At 56.5% G+C, this 17,496-nt stretch overlaps 2 protein-coding genes across 5 annotated transcripts in view; one reads left to right on the top strand and one right to left on the bottom strand.

The window, feature by feature from the left end:
* Positions 1 to 799: 799 nt before the first annotated feature.
* ZNF839 (zinc finger protein 839) lies at positions 800 to 13,810 on the bottom strand. Of its 4 annotated transcripts, none has more exons than XM_075531241.1 (7): positions 13,530 to 13,810; positions 10,216 to 11,097; positions 6,040 to 6,120; positions 5,448 to 5,573; positions 3,481 to 3,603; positions 3,178 to 3,313; positions 800 to 2,216 (listed from the first exon to the last, which is right to left on the bottom strand). In XM_075531241.1, exons 1-7 carry the CDS (start codon positions 13,788 to 13,790, stop codon positions 1,504 to 1,506), a joined length of 2,322 nt encoding a protein of 773 aa, XP_075387356.1. In that variant the 5' UTR covers positions 13,791 to 13,810; the 3' UTR covers positions 800 to 1,503. The 4 variants fall into 4 exon arrangements, with proteins under 4 accessions (XP_075387356.1, XP_075387355.1, XP_075387353.1 ...); XM_075531240.1 differs by having other exon boundaries at positions 802 to 2,216; positions 6,040 to 6,123; XM_075531238.1 differs by having other exon boundaries at positions 802 to 2,216; positions 5,448 to 5,597.
* Positions 13,811 to 16,896: 3,086 nt separating this feature from the next.
* The window catches only part of MOK (MOK protein kinase), a 61,705-nt gene continuing 61,105 nt past the window's right edge, over positions 16,897 to 17,496 (top strand). Inside the window, exon 1 of the mRNA XM_075531619.1 lies at positions 16,897 to 16,986. Coding sequence (XP_075387734.1) covers positions 16,897 to 16,986 — 90 coding nt within the window. The remainder of the gene's footprint in view (positions 16,987 to 17,496) is intronic.

Genomic DNA, 17,496 nt, shown 5'->3' with positions numbered 1-17,496 from the left:
ATTTGGTGGCATTGGTACCTCCAGGTATTGTAAAATAGGAAGTCAATTATGGTTAAAAAGAGCTTGTAAGACTTACTTTAAAACTTTTAAAATACCTGCTTTAGACTATAAATGTTGGATGTGCCAAAAGGAAACTTAGGTATTGCCTAGAAGAAATGGCTTTTTGTTTGAAGTCAAAGTAGAGTAAGAGCTAAGAGAGCACGCCTGAATTCCACCAGAATTGCTCTGAGGACAGGAGATTGCATCCGGGGGAAGACCTGCAGAGAGAAACCGGACCTTAAATGCTGAGCCAGCAGTGTGCGTTGCACGCGGAGTTGGAGCTCCCCACCAACACAGTCACACTGAGAGCCGAGGCTGCCCCCGACCCTCTCCTGCCTCCAGAACCCCTGCCAGACGGACCGTGGAGGGAAAGGAAGATCCTCAGACACCAAGAACGGGAATGGGGAGGGGCTCAGAGGTGAATTCTTGATAAAAGCACTTAAACTGCAGGAAACCCAACTTAGTGTTTCCCAACGCAGGTGGAACCACCCCCTGGGGGGCACTGGACCAATCCAGGGGGATGGTAAAAGCAGTACCTACCCTTTACCCTGGGTTAAAGGCTGTATAGTACAAGTTTTTAATAGCTAGGGGGGAGGCCGGATAGGGGGTTCTGAGTAATTTTCTCTGAAAGGGGGGCATAGGCCACGTAAGCTTGGGAACCTGTGACTTAAAGGGGAACCTCAAGGGAAAGATCAGGTGCCCATGGGTGGGGCCCCTTGCCTGACAGGGTGGGTTCTGATGTTGGTTCAGCGCAGCTAAGTGACCATGCTTGCTGCCTATAGGCCAGGCCTGTCCTGCTACCACACGCTCCCATGTTTCTGTGAAACCCACTGGGCAGCAAGTGGGAGGGTGGGGACACACCTTCCAGTCCTGGGAAGGGCTGAGGGGATGCTGGTACCATGGGATAAAGCTGGCACCCCAAGCCGCCCTGAGGCACACCCTCCACAGGGAGCCTGCCTGAGTGCTCTCAGGGTGACCTTGTCCAAGTAGAGACAAATGGCCCCACCCTGCTGTCCCCTCGCGAAGAGAGACCCTGAGGAGGGGCAGCAGGCAGCCATCAAGGCTCCGCCAGAGCCCGGGCAGTCGTCCTCAGGCAGGCCTCCCTCCTCCAGCAGCGGCACAAAGGCCTTTCCCACTCGCAGACAAGGGGCTGCCCGAAATGGCTTTTTGCTTTCCAGACTCCCGAGACAGCTTCTGCAGTCATGGGAGCAGGCGGGCGCAAGAGCAGCGCCCAGGGAGTAGCATGGCATGCTGCTCTCGCACAGCGCCTCAGCGTCGGCTGTGTGGAGACTCCATACCAGCTTAGAGGGCGATGGCAGGCAAGGCACGGGCAGAGGCCGGCGGCATGGTGGGCAGGCGGGCAGGCTTTATAAATACAAAAGGCGTGTCATTGTTCACATTTACACAAGGTTCGAAGTCACCCTTGGAGAAAAGGCAGACAGCACAGGGTGTGGGCTGACGGCCTCATGAGGAGGGCCCGGGCTGCCCGCCGAGAAGGGCCTCCACCGCCTCTAAGGGAAGGCCGGCTGGCAGCACGCCTGTTCCCTCAGCCACTAGGACAATGTCCTCCTCCCCAGGCACAAGTGAACTGGGGTGGGACAAGAGGAGCCCGTCTGAAGTCTGAATGAGGATCTGCTCCGGCCCTGGGGAGAACAGTTCCTGGCACCCAGGGGAGAGCTCCAGGGCCCCAGCTTCCCCGCCAGCAGCAATGCTCTCCAGCTCTGCAGGTCCAGCAGGCTCCCGGGGACCATGGCACTGGCTCGTGGTTTCCATGTGGCTCCCAAGACTCCTGGTAGCCGGCAGGGGCCTGTCCAGGCCGGGCGGAGGCTCCGATGCAGTCCTGCAGGCCTGGTCTACCAGCATGGCCTCCGGGAACAGAGCAGTGACATCCGTGAGGGTGACAGTGCCCACACTGCCACAGCTCCTGACCACATCACCTGCCACCAGGGTGCCACAGGGAGCTAAGCCTGGTGGGCTGCCCCCAGCATCCTGGGCCAACTGAGCGTGGAGAACCGGCCCAATGGCACCCTGGGGCAATGGAGCCCAGCCCACAGGCCCACTCTGGGCATCGAAGTCCACGACGGCTCTCAGCTGCCGGCCCTCAGGGAGCTCGCCGACACCGCTGACAGCACCCACTGCCAGATGGGACAAGTCCCTGTTGACTTGAGGGCCACAACCTGGAGGTTCAGAAGAGCAGGGTGAAGCACTTGTAGATGGCGTGATGGCCTTGTGACTGTAACCTCCCAAACCCATGTCCACGTCCATTCTCTTGCAACATGTAAGCTCCCCTTGCTCTGTGGACGGGTAGCAAACTAGTATTTCTCCTCATTGCTGACTCAGAAAGACGGATGCAGCACTGCAGAGCGTTCCCAGAGCAGTCTGCCGGGTCATTCTGTCTCTACATTTTGTCCCTGCCCCCACCCCCCACCCTGCCGGGAGACCCAGGCTCCGGCTGCCCCTGAAGCACCATGGCCAGAAGGCTAACTGGGCACAGCTGCCCCTCGAGAGTGCTTGTAAGACTGCGCCACCGGTACTACAGGGTGAGGGATGTGCAGAGAGAACCGGCTGCCAAGTGGGGGTGGGGCAGCATCACGCTCCTCTTCTGGGGCTCTTGGCCTCCCACTGAGGTGGAATGAGGTCCCAAGTTGGGAAGCAGAGAAAGCTTCCAGCTTGAGGCTCTGGGGTTGGGCTGCTCAGTGGGCCCAGCCGACAGGCTCTGGAGACTGACAGCAAGCATGAGTCCTGCGCAATGTCAGATGACAAGCTGGCGTTCAGAACCAGTCTCCTCTCTCTCTCTCTCTCTCTCTCTCTCTCTTTCCTCCTCCTCCTCCTCCTCCTCCTCCTCCTCCTCCTCCTCTGGCCTGTCTGTATTCAGATGCTCACCCAGGAGGTGGCACCACAGCCATGGGCCCAGCCCTAACCACTGTGCGGCTGCGGCAGGCCGGGCAGTGCTTATTCTGGTGGACATCGGGCGTCATGGGCTGGAGCCGGCTCGAAGGCAGCTCACATCAGGAGAACCTCAGAAACCCCGGCCTTGGGGAATGCTTACTGAACAAGAGAGCACCGGGAAGCTGGGGCACGATGTCACCAGGATTACCTGAAATGGCACCGAGGGCACACCCTACATGGGCATCTTACCTTCCCTGGCGGCTGGGGCACACTGGCTCCGGAGCCTCTCCATGTCTACTGTGCAGACAGCGGGAGGCCCGGTGGTGTCCTTGGGAATGGTCTCTCCTCGGGCCCTTTTTACTGAAGCCAGCGCCTCCTCCATAGGCTGTGCAGAGAAGAGCTGAGTACTAGCATGGGGAACCAACCTGCAGGCCCCCCCCGCTCCGCTCCCCGAAAGAGCAGTGTTGGGTGCTTGGACGCCAGCCCATGCCACCCAGCCCACGCCACCCATGGAGCAAGGACCAGCTAGGCGTCCTCTCAGCCCAGGCCCACCTCGCCTTCCCGCTTCTGGACGCCAGCCTCCGCCTCTGGGCTGGCACACTGCTCTAGAAGGATGTCTGGCCGGATGGCTCTCTCCCTCAGGATCTCTTCTGTGATTCCAAGGGACTCGGCAACCTGAGGGGGGGCGGGGCTATGAGGGGCTGGATGGGGCCTTCAAAAGTTCGTGGGGAAATGGGATGAAGAGAACCCTGCACTGTCATCCCATTTGGGAACAGGGCCTCTTTGGGACACTGATGAGGCCACCTCAGTGCAGAAGCAAGCAGTCGGGGAGGATCAATGACCCGAGGGGTGGGGGGTGTGGGGACGGAATGACGACGATGATGACAACCAGGACCAGAGCCACGGGAACCAGAACTAGATGCTCACGAGAGACGAGGTCCTTCCCCCAGAACAGAGACTGACTTCCCTAGAGCCAGTGCCTGCGCTTTGGACTTCCGGCCTCGTCTCAGAGGAAAGATTCCTGGTCCAGAAAGGCCCCACTGGTGCTTTTTCCATTCCAGCAGGCCTCGGTGACTCCAGGCTGTACTCGCCGTTCGCCCGGGTATCCCCAGCAGGCCAGCCCAGGAGCTGCAGGCCCGAGTCTCTATCCACATGAGCTGCCCTGCACAGAGCAAGCACACGGCATGCAGGATGGGAGGTAGACGGGCTCGATGGCCGCGTGGACCGTGAGCAAAGCCACATTGGATGTGGGCACTCAGAAGGTTTACAAATAGGTCTGTGAGAGCTCTCTCTGGTGCTAACACAAACTTAAGATGTCAGTTTGATGCCAAAGGGCTTTCCTGCCCATTCTTCCTCCTCTGTGCCCCCCACTGGTCTCTCTTCCCCAGCAGGCAGGGGGCCAGGATGTGGCTTAGGGCCTGGGAAAGCTGGGTGTACCCAGCACCTCTGCTTACTGGCCATGAAGCCACCGCCCAGCCCTTCTCTGGTCCACAGAGAGGACAGCTGCCCTGTGGGGTTTCTGTAAGAATCAGTGGATTCGATGCTGTTAGTCAGAGCCCACCACAGGGCATGGGGCTGGGGCTGGGCTGGGGAAGGTGGGATGGCAGAGTGTGGTAAAGCACGGCCCAGCACCAGGCGGTTCAGAGCTGACCAACCTTGGTAGGGTCCCTTACAGACCGAGCTCCAAAGAGGCCCCAGCAGTGTGAGCACTGGGGCGACTACACAAAACCCTTGTGGGTTTCTTATAAATGATACAGATTAAGAAATGAAAATATAAAGTTTCGTTAGGGGCTGTAAAACGAGCAACAACAAGCACAAAAGGCAGAAACAAACGGGGCGCTGCCAAGAGGAAGCCCCCTGCCACCAGGGCGCAGAGCACATGCTCTCGGCGCCACTCCTCCGGGGAGAGGGCCGAGCCATAGAGAGCAGAGGAGGCAGCGTGGCCGTTTGCGGGCTCCCGACGGGGTCCCTGCCTGTCATGGCGAAAGCGTGGTTTGTAATCAGGGCACGAGAGCCAGGAAGGCCATCTGTGGACAGAGGTGGTGTCCAGAGAGGCCCAGGTCTCCGCTGCGTCCCCCGCACCTCGCTGAGGCTCCCAAGCAACCAAGGGGCCACAGGACGTGCCCACCCACGGCAGATCAACTCACATCTGCCCAAAACAGGTTTGCACAGGACCCAGTATCCCTATATGCAGTGTGATGAGGACAATGACACTGAGCCAAGAATGTCTAACTCCTCCCCACCCACCCCACCCCCACACATATACACACGGTCCCTGGGGACCACCTCAAACATCAATGGCAGGAAGTGAGTGAGGCGCCAATGCAGGAACTGGGACCACCAGCGAGCAGTGGGCTGTGGGTGTCCTAGCCAAAGGAGGCTGACTCCAAGACGTCACTACTGACCACCCCTCCCGGCTCCCGTGGGTGAGGGACACCCTCCACTGGGCTGACGGACTCCCCTCCCCATGGCACAGGGACAGCTCCTTGGGCTAAGTACACCCAAGCAGAGCTCTGTACCTTGCTGTTGCGTATTTCCAGGGGCTCCAGCGGACACGGGCCGGAACTACTGAGGTAATCATGACACATCTCCTCAACCATCCTGTGCAGCTCCTCAAACTCCTTGTAGACGGCTGGGAACAAGGGCTGGGATACATGAGCTCGCTTAACCTTGATAGAGACATTATGACCAGAGCGATGGGAACACAGGAAGAAACGTGAGTCGCCGACGGCATTTCCTTCCCAAGGACCCGCTGAGCCCAGGTAGTCTGACCTCACAGAGGACCGGGGGTGGCTCCCAATAAAGCAGCCAGGCTTGGGGAGGCTGGGGGAGGCCCGAAGCTGGCAGGCAGAAGAGTGTGGGTCTTGGTTCCCAGGGGGCACCCGAGGGCACCGTGGTCAGTGAGGTGCAGAGAGCAGGTCCTAGCTGCACTGCCTGAGCAAGCCAACCCGGGGCTGTGGGGCCCCGAGGCCAGCTGCCCCCTTTCCCCCACCAGGCCAGCAGAGTCCAGGGCAGGATATGTGGCCAGCCCAAGGGACCCTGCCCCGTCCCGTCCCGGAGATAGAAGGGTGGCAGCCAGCCCGGCTCCCTCTCAGACCCAGGAAGACTCACCTTCATCAGCAGGAATTCAAACACCGTGACTAGGGCACTCCGCCGAGGCCGGGCCAGGGCCGCCAGCCCCTCTGGATCACCCTGCTGGGAAACCATGACGGGTGACAGTGGGCCAACAAGCTGATGTGACCAGAGACCCTGTGAACTCTGGGGACCTGAGTGCCCTCCCCTCTGGGGCTTCCAGCTAGTAGAACGGCCTGCCTGCGGGGGTTCAGGAGAGCGGCCAATAGCCCCGAAGGGCAGCCAGGGCTAGGTGGCCAGCCTGCGAGGGCATCAGGCTGGGATTTCTTGTCAGATGAGGTTTGAGTGGCCACAGGGATGGGGGAGCTGAGAGGCCGTGGCCAGAGTGCAGCGCTGAGAGTACACAGAAACAGAGGATAGCGGAGGAAAATGGGAGTCGGGGCGCCTCTGGGGTCCTATCCTGGCACCTGGAAGCCAGCTGCCTTGACCACATGGGGCAAGGCAAAGAAGGTGGTTCTGCCCTGACATAGGGGCTGAGGGGCTTCCAGGTCCCAGGGATGGGAGTGGGCAGAGGGAAGCTAGCCTGGGATGGGTGAGATGCCGCAGGGTGGCAGGAAGTAAGGGGAAGGCAGCTCCGGGAACTGGGGGATAGAGTGACTTGGGGCCCCCTGGCATGTGCTTGGAGATAGGAAACAGTGTAGAACTAGCATCTCTGTATGTTCCTGAGATTGTGGGTGTGGGGTGGGGCCTACACCCAATCCCTTCTGAGCTACAGAAAGCACAGACTAGACACACACATACACACACGCACCAGGAAAGGCTCATCTAGAAGCCAAGGAGCAGGATCACTGGGGGTGACCAACCAAGAAGCAATCACACTGACCGAGGCCCTGACCTGCCTCTGAGTCTCCAGCCTGTGTGAGCACACTGGTTAGCCCAGCCTCCCACCAAGTGCTTCTGTACAGCCGCACGGGACCGTGAGGCAGGCTGGGAGGGGCCTCGGACGGCAGCACAATGGCCACTAACCATCAGCCAAGCCACCGGGGACTTGTCATTTGTAAGACAAAAATGTTGAATTCCAACTTCCAAACACCCGAGGTTAGAGCCCGATCCATCCACCCCACCAGCCAGGTGGGACAGTCGGCAGGGGTCTGTCTCCTGCACTGCTTGGCCTCAAGTCTCTGTGGGTGTCACGCCAGCCACCAGGGAGGCTCACCGACAGCTCTGCTGGCCAGTCCCTGGGCTGCCTGCCCCTTTCTCAGGACCGATTTTACACTGTGCTCCTAGGGGCCGCGTCCTCCTCCTGACACAATGTGCTCAACACTGAGGACAGGGCCTGCCAATTGGTGGGCACTTGTTTGGGTCTGGGAAATTCTCTCCTATAAGAGCTGGATGTGATCCTGTTTAAAAAGTCCCCAAATTCTCTGTGGGACAGAGGTGCTGACTTCACCATCACGTCCGTCACTGAGGTGCAGGCTGGCTGGGCTCGCTGACCCCAGGACGCCCTCGCCTATCCCTGCTCAGCCAGTGCCACCGGCCTGCATTCAGTCTTGCTGCCCCTCTGTGGGCTGACTTGCTGTGAGTCAGTGAACCTGACTGAGGTTCAGGTTCTGAATCTATCAAGTGGGGGTAGTGGTGGTGATGGAGAGGGTGGGGGGGAAAGGCGAGCCTAGCCTCCCTTGGCACGGAGCGCCAGGGTTTTAGGTGGCTAAGCTGCCACACAGCAAGGGCTTGAGAAACAGCAGCTGCTATGAATGAAATGAAGAGGCAGTTAGGACGAAGCACCGATCACCCGGGATCATCTGTAGACAAGCCCCAAATTGGCACACAACTCACCAGAGTTCTATTTAGAGCTGGGGCAGGGAACATCACGGTTTGCCTTAGGCACCCCACTTCCACAGGAAACCACGGCTTCCGCTGTGCATGGAGCCTGGATGCCCGGCCCCGGCCACTCCCTGGGGCCATTTGTCGCACTGTGTGTTATCTCAGACTCTCCTACAGTTCTCCACTTCTTTCCGCTCAGCAGTTCCCCTGGTCACTAGCAGGCCCTCTGTGGACTCCTAGCCAAAGGCTGGGGCTTGGCTGAACGCCCCATCTTCCCCAGTCACCTCAGTGACAACTGGCACACAGACTGTCCTGAGACCTGGTGACAGTTAGATTTCATGTCAACTGGAAGATATATGCAAGTGTAGGGAGGGAATTCAACCTGTCAGTCAGGTCACAGGCCGATCAATGATGCCTTCCTGTGGGGGGTGGGTAGCCTTCTATAAGTGGGGACACTGGGAATCTCCCCCCTCTCTGCCAGCCTCCAGGGGAAGCTCCCTGTGGACTGCCCTGCCCAAGAGCTGTGGGCACCCTGCCCTGTTCCCACTAACCTTGGATCCACATGACTGTGCCTACCAGCCCATGATCCCCCTGCTTTCTGGTTCACTATTCCATGTCACCGGCCTGCAGCTGCGTGAGTCTGAGAGGGACTTATGGACAAGCATCAGACATGGAATTAAGTTGGACTGGGCTGGGATGCCCTCCTGATGTGTAATTATTTCTTGGTATAAAGCTCTTTCTTATACATATCATTGGATTTGTTTCTCTAGACAACCAGGTCTAATACAGATCCTGAAAGGAAGACTACAGATCCTGAAAGGAAGACTACAGGGCCCACAAGCTGAAACCTGCATTGACCCCTTGAAACTTTTTACAGGAAAATAGAAACCCATTTTCTTTGTTTTCCAAATGGCTCCTGAGCAAACGGCTATAGTTACTGCCAGTGGTACAGGGCCAGCAGCTTGGGAGTGACAGCTCAGGGCCCCCCACTCCATCCCCACATACCCTCTGGAACAGGTGAGTATTCTTACAAAGCCTCGGATGTGTTGTAGGACTTCTACGTCCCCGGTGAACTGTCAGTAGATCTGAGGTTTGATTCTGAAATCCAGCCACCCCATCAGCCCAGACAGCTCCAGGAGAAGAGAAGCAGAAAGGTTTTACAGAAGTTGGGTTTGTGGAAAATATAATCTATGACTGATGAATGGTTCGTGAGGGAGGGAGGGGGGGAAGAAATGGGGAGCGGATATCAGGGGCTCAAATGGGAAGAGAATGCTTTGAAAATGATGATGTTGGCATATGTGCAAATGTGCTTGACACGCTGGAGGAATGTATGGATTGTGATAAGAACCCCCAATAAAAGTATTTTAAAAAGAAGAAGGTGGGTTTCTAATAGGCTGAGAACCTCCTAAGAAGCAGCTTGGTCCAAGGGAGAGAGAAGACTAAGGTCTTCGTACCCCCCTGGGCTAACTCCTAGACGTGCCAGAGCCTGAGAGGCCAGGGAGTCCACTGTCCCTGCTGAGCCTCAGGGGGCTCATCGCAGATAAGAGCCAGAGGTCGACCCCGAGAGCAGCTGCAGAGTTGAGCACGTTGATAAGACCTGCTGGCATAGGGCCTGTGGAGAACAGCCAACAGCACAAGGGAACAAACACATTGCTGCTCTCGGGGTGACGACACAGGCAGAGGGCACTTTCCGAATGTTTGCTCAAGAGCTGCCCCGGGACTGGGTCACACAAGAGCTCGCCTGGACTCCTGCCCATTATGATGTCCCTGGGAGGCAAGTCCCACTCTGCACAGCTTCCCTGCCTCGGGTCACACACTCCCATCAAACAGCACACCGATTCCACCGCTGGCTCTCCTGCTTCACGTTTCCAAAGCTATAAGACGAATGTAATCAGTCCGCCGAGGGCGCAGACAGACGAACACACAACACACACGCAACCACAAGCAGCACACCGGAGTGACCCATTTGTTGCCTTACAACCACATACACTGTGAATGTCACAGAAGGCAGGCCTGAAATTCCAGGAATTAAATCTCACTGTGGCCAACTCTCAGTGACGCCGCCGCCAACCTGCCGCTTTAGGGGAGCAGGAGCAGGGACAAACGAGAAGGGTGTGCTATGTGGGGAAGCGACTTCCACCATGACGTCCCCAGTTCTGACCTTCCCCAGACCCTGTCACCTCAGCATCAGACGAGGGCAGTGCTGGGGACTAAGAGCCGGGCTGCGCTGCCTCACACTCCCTTGACGCCTGTCGTCTCGTGGCTGGCCAGGTGCTCACTCTTGGGGCTCCTACAGTGACAATTCCAGCCCTCAGCCGACACCATCGGGGTGCAGTGGGAGGGCAGGCAGGAAGGTGTGGGTGAGGAAACTGACACACAGACAGAGGTTACCTGCCATCTGCCCTGGGTGGGCTCTGCTGCCGTGGCACCCTGGGAAAGGACTCCTTCCTCACGGAGCTCGGTAGGAGTGGACGCTTCCAGGGGAGCCCGGCTAACGGGCCAGTCCTCGGTGCGCCTGAGACGGAGGTTCCTGTTGGCTCTCTGGGGCAGCAGCAGCTCCGTGGGCTCCAGCTGGCCATGGCCTGGGTTCAATTTGAAGTGCCGGGCCAGTCCCCCTTGCCCAATGTAGGACTTGTCACAGGCCTGACACTTGAAGGTTTTGGGTCGCAGGGGACAGGTGGAGGAGTCAAAGAGCACCACCTGGTCCCTTGGCCCTTCATCCTCTTCGACGCTGAGCTCTGAGTAATCGTCCGAGTCCGAGGGGTGGCCATCGGCCAGATCCTCTGTCTTGATGAACCTGTAGTCCTTGGCCTTATACTTGGGGGGTCGAGAGATCCGGCCGGAGCGGGTTTTCACGTGCAAAGATGTTTTCCGCTTCTCCATGTGTTTTGTGTGCAGGTTGGACACAGACACGCTGGTGGAGCTGGGAGGTTCAGGGGGCAGGGCGGGGGGCCCCTGTCCACCTGGAGCCCTGGGGGCTGTGGCTGTCTTCACAGAGACTGGGCTGAGGCTGGGCAGTGGTCTCCGCACCAACACTTGAATGGGAGGCTGCGGGGAGTGGCTCAGGTGAGACGGCTGTGGACTGGTTCTCAATAGAGGCTGGAGTCTGAGCAGTTGAGGCCCGGTGACGCTGAGCCCCATCAGGCCAGGGCTCCTTCTGGGTGCTGGGCTGGGCTGAATTATTCTGGGCGTGAGGGTGGCCAGTGTGGATATGCGCCTCTCCTGACCTTGTGTCTCTCCAGATGTGACCTTGACTCGAATGGCTTCCAGTTGCTTAAATACAGAAAGAGGAGACCAGGAAACAGGGAGACTCCCAAGTGCTGACTCCCCTCCTGTCTGCTGCGACCTAGAACCTTCAAGTGTTGGCAGGTTTGCCCTCATCTTAACCACAATGTAACATTTCTAAATGATAAACAGTTTCAGGCCTGAACTGGAATCCCGATACATAACCTGCTAGACCCATACTGCTCCAAGGTGCTATTCCCAAGAAGAACGACGTCTTGGAAACCGACAGGGGCCGTTCTACTCTCAACTGCTGGCCAAAAGGCGGATGGTTCGAACTCCCAGCTGCTCTGCAGGGAACAGTCTGGCAGCCTGTTTGCAAACGATGGAAGCTTTGGAAAGCAGCTGGGAGTCAGACTCGAAGTCCCTGCTGTCGGTCTAGTTGGTTTTTATGGCTGGCCTGACCACTTTGCTATTTCACTTCTTCCATCCAACTCCTATGAAGTGCCCCCACCGAAACCTGGAGAGTAGAGTCTGAGCCACACCCATCAGGAGACCTGGTCACCTGCAGGCTGGCAGGCTGGGATGGAACCTCTTGGGTGGGGCCCGACTTCTGTACCCTCAAAAGCTCTATTAAGATCCTGAAGAGACAGCACTCCCTAAGTAAGGCACACAGCCAGGCCAAGCAGAGAAGACCGTGGCATTCTGGGACAGCAGTGGCCAATGCGGAGGATCCCAGGGGCAGCAAGCTGCCAAGTGAGCTGAGCTCTGAGGGGGTCTTGTGAATGTGTGTGTAAAAACGGGCATTTGGGGTGTGAGAGAAGACGATGCAAAGGAGGGAATGGATGTAGAGCGAGCATGGGGTGTTGACTGACACTGGGTGTATCTGTGCAGGAGGGGGGCACGGGGATAGGAGGGCAGGAGCAAGACTCAGCAGTGGGCCATGTCCACCCTCCCCCACGGGCTGCCAGCTGCCTTCCTCTCCTGTTCCGGGAACTCGGTCTCTCCCCTTCCATCTCCTTCCAAGTCTGGTCCAGAGCCATGGTATCAGCCCAGTCTCTCATCTCAGCCAGGAGGAAGGTTGCTCTCTCTCTCAATGCACTTCATCCTTTCTCCTTCTTGTCTGCCCAGAACGACCTTTGCTTTCATGGAAAACGCACCCTTGGGGGACTATTTCCCACGTCCCTACAACAAACCTGCAAAGCCTTTCCCCAGGGCCACTCTCAGCAGAGAGGAATGATGGGTCGAAGGCCCTGGAGATCACCCAGCCTTGTTCCTCGTCTAGGAACTTGGACACAAAAAGTCTCCCAGGAGGTTGCTGAGACTGAAGCGGGCCAGCAAGGTGCTGGTCACAGAGGAGGGCTCTGCAGCGGGCAGTCATGGGGACCCTCCTGGGGGCAGGAGGCAGGGACCCACTAACTCCTCAGCTCTTCAGTACTAAATATGAACCAGAGCTCCGACAGCCAGCCACCTTCCCACGAGTGAGTCCAAAGAGAGTGAGTTACTCAAGACCATGCCGCTATGTACTGTGGTTCTCAACCTGTGGGTCGCGACCCCTTTGGGGGTCAAACGACCTTTTCACAGGCATCACCCGATTAACACAACAGCAACATTACAGTGATGAAGTAGCAACAAAAATAATTTTATGGGTTGAGGGGGTCACCACAGCATGAGGAACTGTATGAAAGGGTCGCGGCCTTTCGAAGGTTGAGAACCTCTGGTCTAGGAGGTGGAGCATCTTGTCTCAACTTCCCAGTTCTCCAACCGTGAGAAACCAAACTCGGAGTGGCTGGTGTTCTCAGACCACTGAGCTTGCAGACCACGGCCCAGGGTATAACCACTACTCCACCAGGCTCCTGCTCAAAACCCCAGACAACACCTACATCTATCAGACTGCCACCAGGGCCAAGCTTTCCGATTCTATACTTTAACGCCTGTTCACCTCTACAGCGGTTTGGAGGCGAGGGCATTTTGTCACCCACAGCCCCGCCAGGGGAAAGAATTGTGACTGCACAGACGCTGTAGGGACCATTTGGATGCTGCGTGGACCCTCCCACAGCCAAGAGCTGTGCGCCCCGGGGCACCATGCGTGAGACAAAACGGGGTGCTTCAGGGAGGCTTCACGGAAGAAGTGGGCGAGGCCAGTGTGCGCCGGCACCGTGCTGGGTGGCGGGTCACGGCCCCAGGCCACCAACGACCACGCCGTGTTTAACTCTGCCCACCGCCCGAGTCTGGCCCCAGCCTGGAAGCTGCAGCGTTCCTCGGCCGGCCCCTCGCCCTCGCGCTGCCCGGTCACTCGCAGGCCTGCCCCGGTGTGGGCTCGCAGCGCCCTCGGCCGCCGGGCACAGGCGGGCTCGGGAAGCGCTGCGCGGAGGAAGGCCAGCGGCGCCCGGGTGGGCGGGTCCGAGATGCCGGGCCCCGCGGCGCGGTGACAGGTGCGGCCGGACGCGGGGGCGCGGCCCCGGCCCCTCCGGGGGTCTCACCTGGGGCGGCAGCAGGCGCGGCGGGGGCTCGGCGCCCGGGCCCCGCTGCAGGGCGGCCTGTCGGGCCGCGTCCCGCAGGCGCCGCGCCGCGTCCTGCAGCACGAAGGGCGGCGGCGGCGGCTGCGCCTTCGACACCTGCTCCAGGACCCGCCGCAGCTGCTCGGGACCCAGCGGGGCCACGCGCGCGGCGCCGCCGCCCCGGCCGAGGGCAGCCCCGGCGCCGCCGCCGCCCTCTTCAGCCTCGGGCTCCGCGTTCGCCATGGCGGCCGAGAGGGGGACTCGAACCCGTGGAACCCGGACGCCAAGCAGCGGCGGCAGCAATATGCGTCACCTGGGAAAGGGGCGGGCTACGGGAGCCCCGCGGGACAAAACAGCTCGGAAGGCGCCTGCGCCCGCCTAGTGGGACCGCAGATGCGCCCGAGGTGGTCCTCCACCGCTTCCCGAGAGCTGGGCTTTCGGCTAAGCCTTAGCCTCTTAGGGACCGACCTTCTTTTCCCTCGGCCCGTCACGGGCGTGTTTATCTCTAGGGTGTCACCTCCTCCAGAAGCCGTCCCGGATCTGCCAGGCGATGGTCTCCCAGAGTCCCCGGACCTCGCACCTGTCCCACGTCCCCATTGTTCTCAGTGTCTTCAGTCACCTGTGGCTCCTGTGATTCCCGGTCCCACCGGATCTTGGATCGAACCCGCAGGGGTTTGCTAGAGCTGCGTAACAAATTACTACAACGTGGCTTAAAGCAATAGAAATGTATTTCCTTATAACTGCAAGTAATTTACAAATGTCTCATAATCTATCATTTATAGAACAGTTTTATAATTTATAAATAAATGTAAACTATCAATATATACAGGTAAATACATATAAATGCACACAGTTTCATCGAGTGCCAGTTTATAAAAATGAATGCATAGTAAAAATTCTGTGATGGGTATTTATTCTCTAGAAAGAGGCCACAAGCCAGAGTCAAGGCTCCAAGGGAGAATTGATTTCATTTTTTCTCCTCGATTTTGCTGGTCTGCAGCAATCTTGGCTTGACAATACATCAGCCCCATCTCTGTCTTGTGGTCATATAGCAGTCTCTCTGTGTATCTCTTTGCCTCTTTTAAAAAAAATAAATCATTTTATTGGGGCTCATACAACTCTTATCACAATCCACACATACATCAGTTGAGTAAAAGCACCCTTATACATTCGTTGCCCTCGTCATTCTCAAAATTGGCCTTCCACTTGGGTTCGTGGAATCAGCTCATTTTCCTTTTTCTCCCCTCCCCCTCCCTCCCCGCACTCTCCTCCCTCACGAACCCTTAATAACTTATAAATTATTACTCTATACTATCTTACACTGCCCGGCGTCTCCCCTCATCCACTTTCCTGTTGCCCATTTCCCAGAGAGGAGGTTACATGTAGATCCCCTAGATCGGTTCTCCCTTTCTACACCCCCTTCCCTCCCGGTGTCGCCACTCCCATCGCTGGTCCTGAGGGGTTCATCCGTTCTAGATTCCCTGTGTTTCCAGATCCCTACTGCACCGATGTGCATCCTCTGGTCTAACCAGGTCCGCAAGGCAGAATTGGGATCATGATAATTGGGGGGGGGGGTCTTTGCCTCTTTTTATAAGCGTTCCAGTCATGAATTCAGGCCCACCCTATGAACACCATTTCCAGCCTCCTTCCTGTGCCCTGTAGTGTAGTGGGCTATCTGTTGGGCTGCTAGCGGGAAGATCATCAGTTCAAAACCAGCAGCCTCTCCAAGAGAGAACTTGGAAAACCACCAGCTGTTCTGAGGGAGAAAGAAGATTTACCAAAAAACCCAAAAAGATAGCCTTGGAAATCTAAAGGGCAGTCCTATTAGGGTCCCTATACGATGAACTTGAATTAATGTCAGTGAGTTAGAGTGTTATTTTGTTTTGGTTTTCTGTTTACTGTAATGAAACCACATAACACAAGACAGACTCTCTTGCCAACGCCTCCATATACAAGTCAGCGGGCAGGTGCCATTCTTCAGGCTGTGCCATCGTGTGAGTTGGCATTGTCTTGGTGGCAGTGAGTTTGTTTCTTTTTGTTTTTTCCTGATCAGTCCACCATTAATGTAAACCAAGCCTCCCTCTCTCCCCCTCCCTCCTGCTAGTAATCACATACACTCTTTGGTTCCTATATAGCTACAATGTTTGTCCTTTCATGACTGAACATGATGGCATGTATCCGGACTCCAATCCTCTTTATGGTTGAGGTAGGATCTCAACTTGATTAGCTTGATTACAGCTTCTTCGCCTCATCTTAATTTGATTACATCTCCAAGGACTATCTATAAATAAGGCCACACAGGGATCAGGCCTTGGCCATATAGTGGGGAGGAGGATACAAGGAACCCATAGCAGGTCCCATGTGTACAATGCATATTTTAACACCCCTAAAATTGTTCCCGATCCACCCACCCCAGACCTGCACTATCCGTGCCCGGTCATCCAGACTATGGGCAAGGATGATGTACGAGGGCACTTCAAAAGGATTGAGGGTGGAGCATGGGACAAAAAGATCGTGGACCAAGGTCAATTGGGATAACGTAGTCCACAAAGACAAGTGTCTACATCCTAAGCTCTTGAGTAGCCATCTAAAGTGCCGAGGTGACAAAAATCAAAGACTCATGGAAATGATGAGTCCAGTGGACTGACAGACCACGTGAGCATCAGTCTCTACAGCCCTGAGACCAGGAGAACTGGATGGCGCCTAGCTACTACTACCAACTGCCCTGCAAAAGATCACTTTAGAAGGTTCTGGATAGAGCAGGAGGAAAATGTGGAACGAATCTTGAAAACAAACAAGACCAGGCTTACTGGTTAGATAGAGACAAGTGAGCTGTCGTTCTTACTTATCCTTCTAGAATCAAACTCACCCCCATGACTTACTTTTCAGGCAAACAATAGACAGATCTGTAAAGTAAACAACACTAGGGAGATTTACTTTAGAAGAATCAGCCATCTGAGATCCAAAGGGCAGCATTTAACCAAGGACAGAATTCAGAGGGGTTTCAAAAAAGGGAGGGATGGAAACAGGACACACGGAGGAAGTAGGACACGTGATGTTACAGTGACATGAAGCAAAATGTGTATGAATTGTTGGATGGAAAACTGATGATGTACTCTCTAATTCCCCATGCAATTCACAATTTTTTAAAAGCCTTTTTATGAAGATGGTGCCGAAGGCAAAGAAGGAGCCCCCTGCCCCTCCCCAAACCAGAGCAAAGGCGTTAAAAGCCAAGAAGGCCATGCTGAAAGGTATCCACAGCCTTCTGGTGGCTCCAGACTAAGACTAGGAAGGCAGCCCAAAGACCCTTGAAGAAGGCCCCCAGCGCCATCATCGAGTGCCCCTGACCATGGAGTCCGCCATGAAGAAGATCGACGATAACAACACTCTTATGTTCATGGTGGATATCAAGGGCAACCAGCCCCAGATCAGACAGGCCGTGAGGAAGCTCTAGGACATTGATGTAGCCAAGGCCAGCACCTTGATGGGGCCTGACGGCCAGAAGAAGGTGCATGTTCCACTGGCTCCTGACTGACGCTTTCCATGTTGTCAACACAATCGGAATCAGCTACTGACTCCAGCTGGCTAATGCTAATGATAAACCTTTTCAATACTTAAAAAAAATGGAATCTTTTTAATGACGTATTTGAATTCCCTTCATATTACTGTACTCAGTTGATGCCTGGCACAGGCCCTGGTCCAGAGTGCTCTCTCAGAGCATGCATAGAAGAACGAATGAACAAGTGGACCACCCCATGCCCTCTCCACATTGCAACCAGCTACACAGCCCCAGCTTTCCAAATACTTCCTCTTGTTTGCCCTCCTGATGCCATGTGTTTTTCCTATCTTGTCTTGCAGCTGCCTGGGTGGATCTCATCTCCCCTCTCCCAGGAGGGTGGCAAAGCTACACAGATCCAAGCTCCCAGCCACTCCCTGCCTCTGCCCCCGA

Source organism: Tenrec ecaudatus, chromosome 14 (assembly GCF_050624435.1).
Source record: "Tenrec ecaudatus isolate mTenEca1 chromosome 14, mTenEca1.hap1, whole genome shotgun sequence".
Classification (NCBI taxonomy): Eukaryota; Metazoa; Chordata; class Mammalia; order Afrosoricida; family Tenrecidae; genus Tenrec; species Tenrec ecaudatus.
The sequence above is the reverse complement of the archived record's forward strand: the minus strand, read 5'-3'. Positions and strand labels throughout refer to the sequence as shown.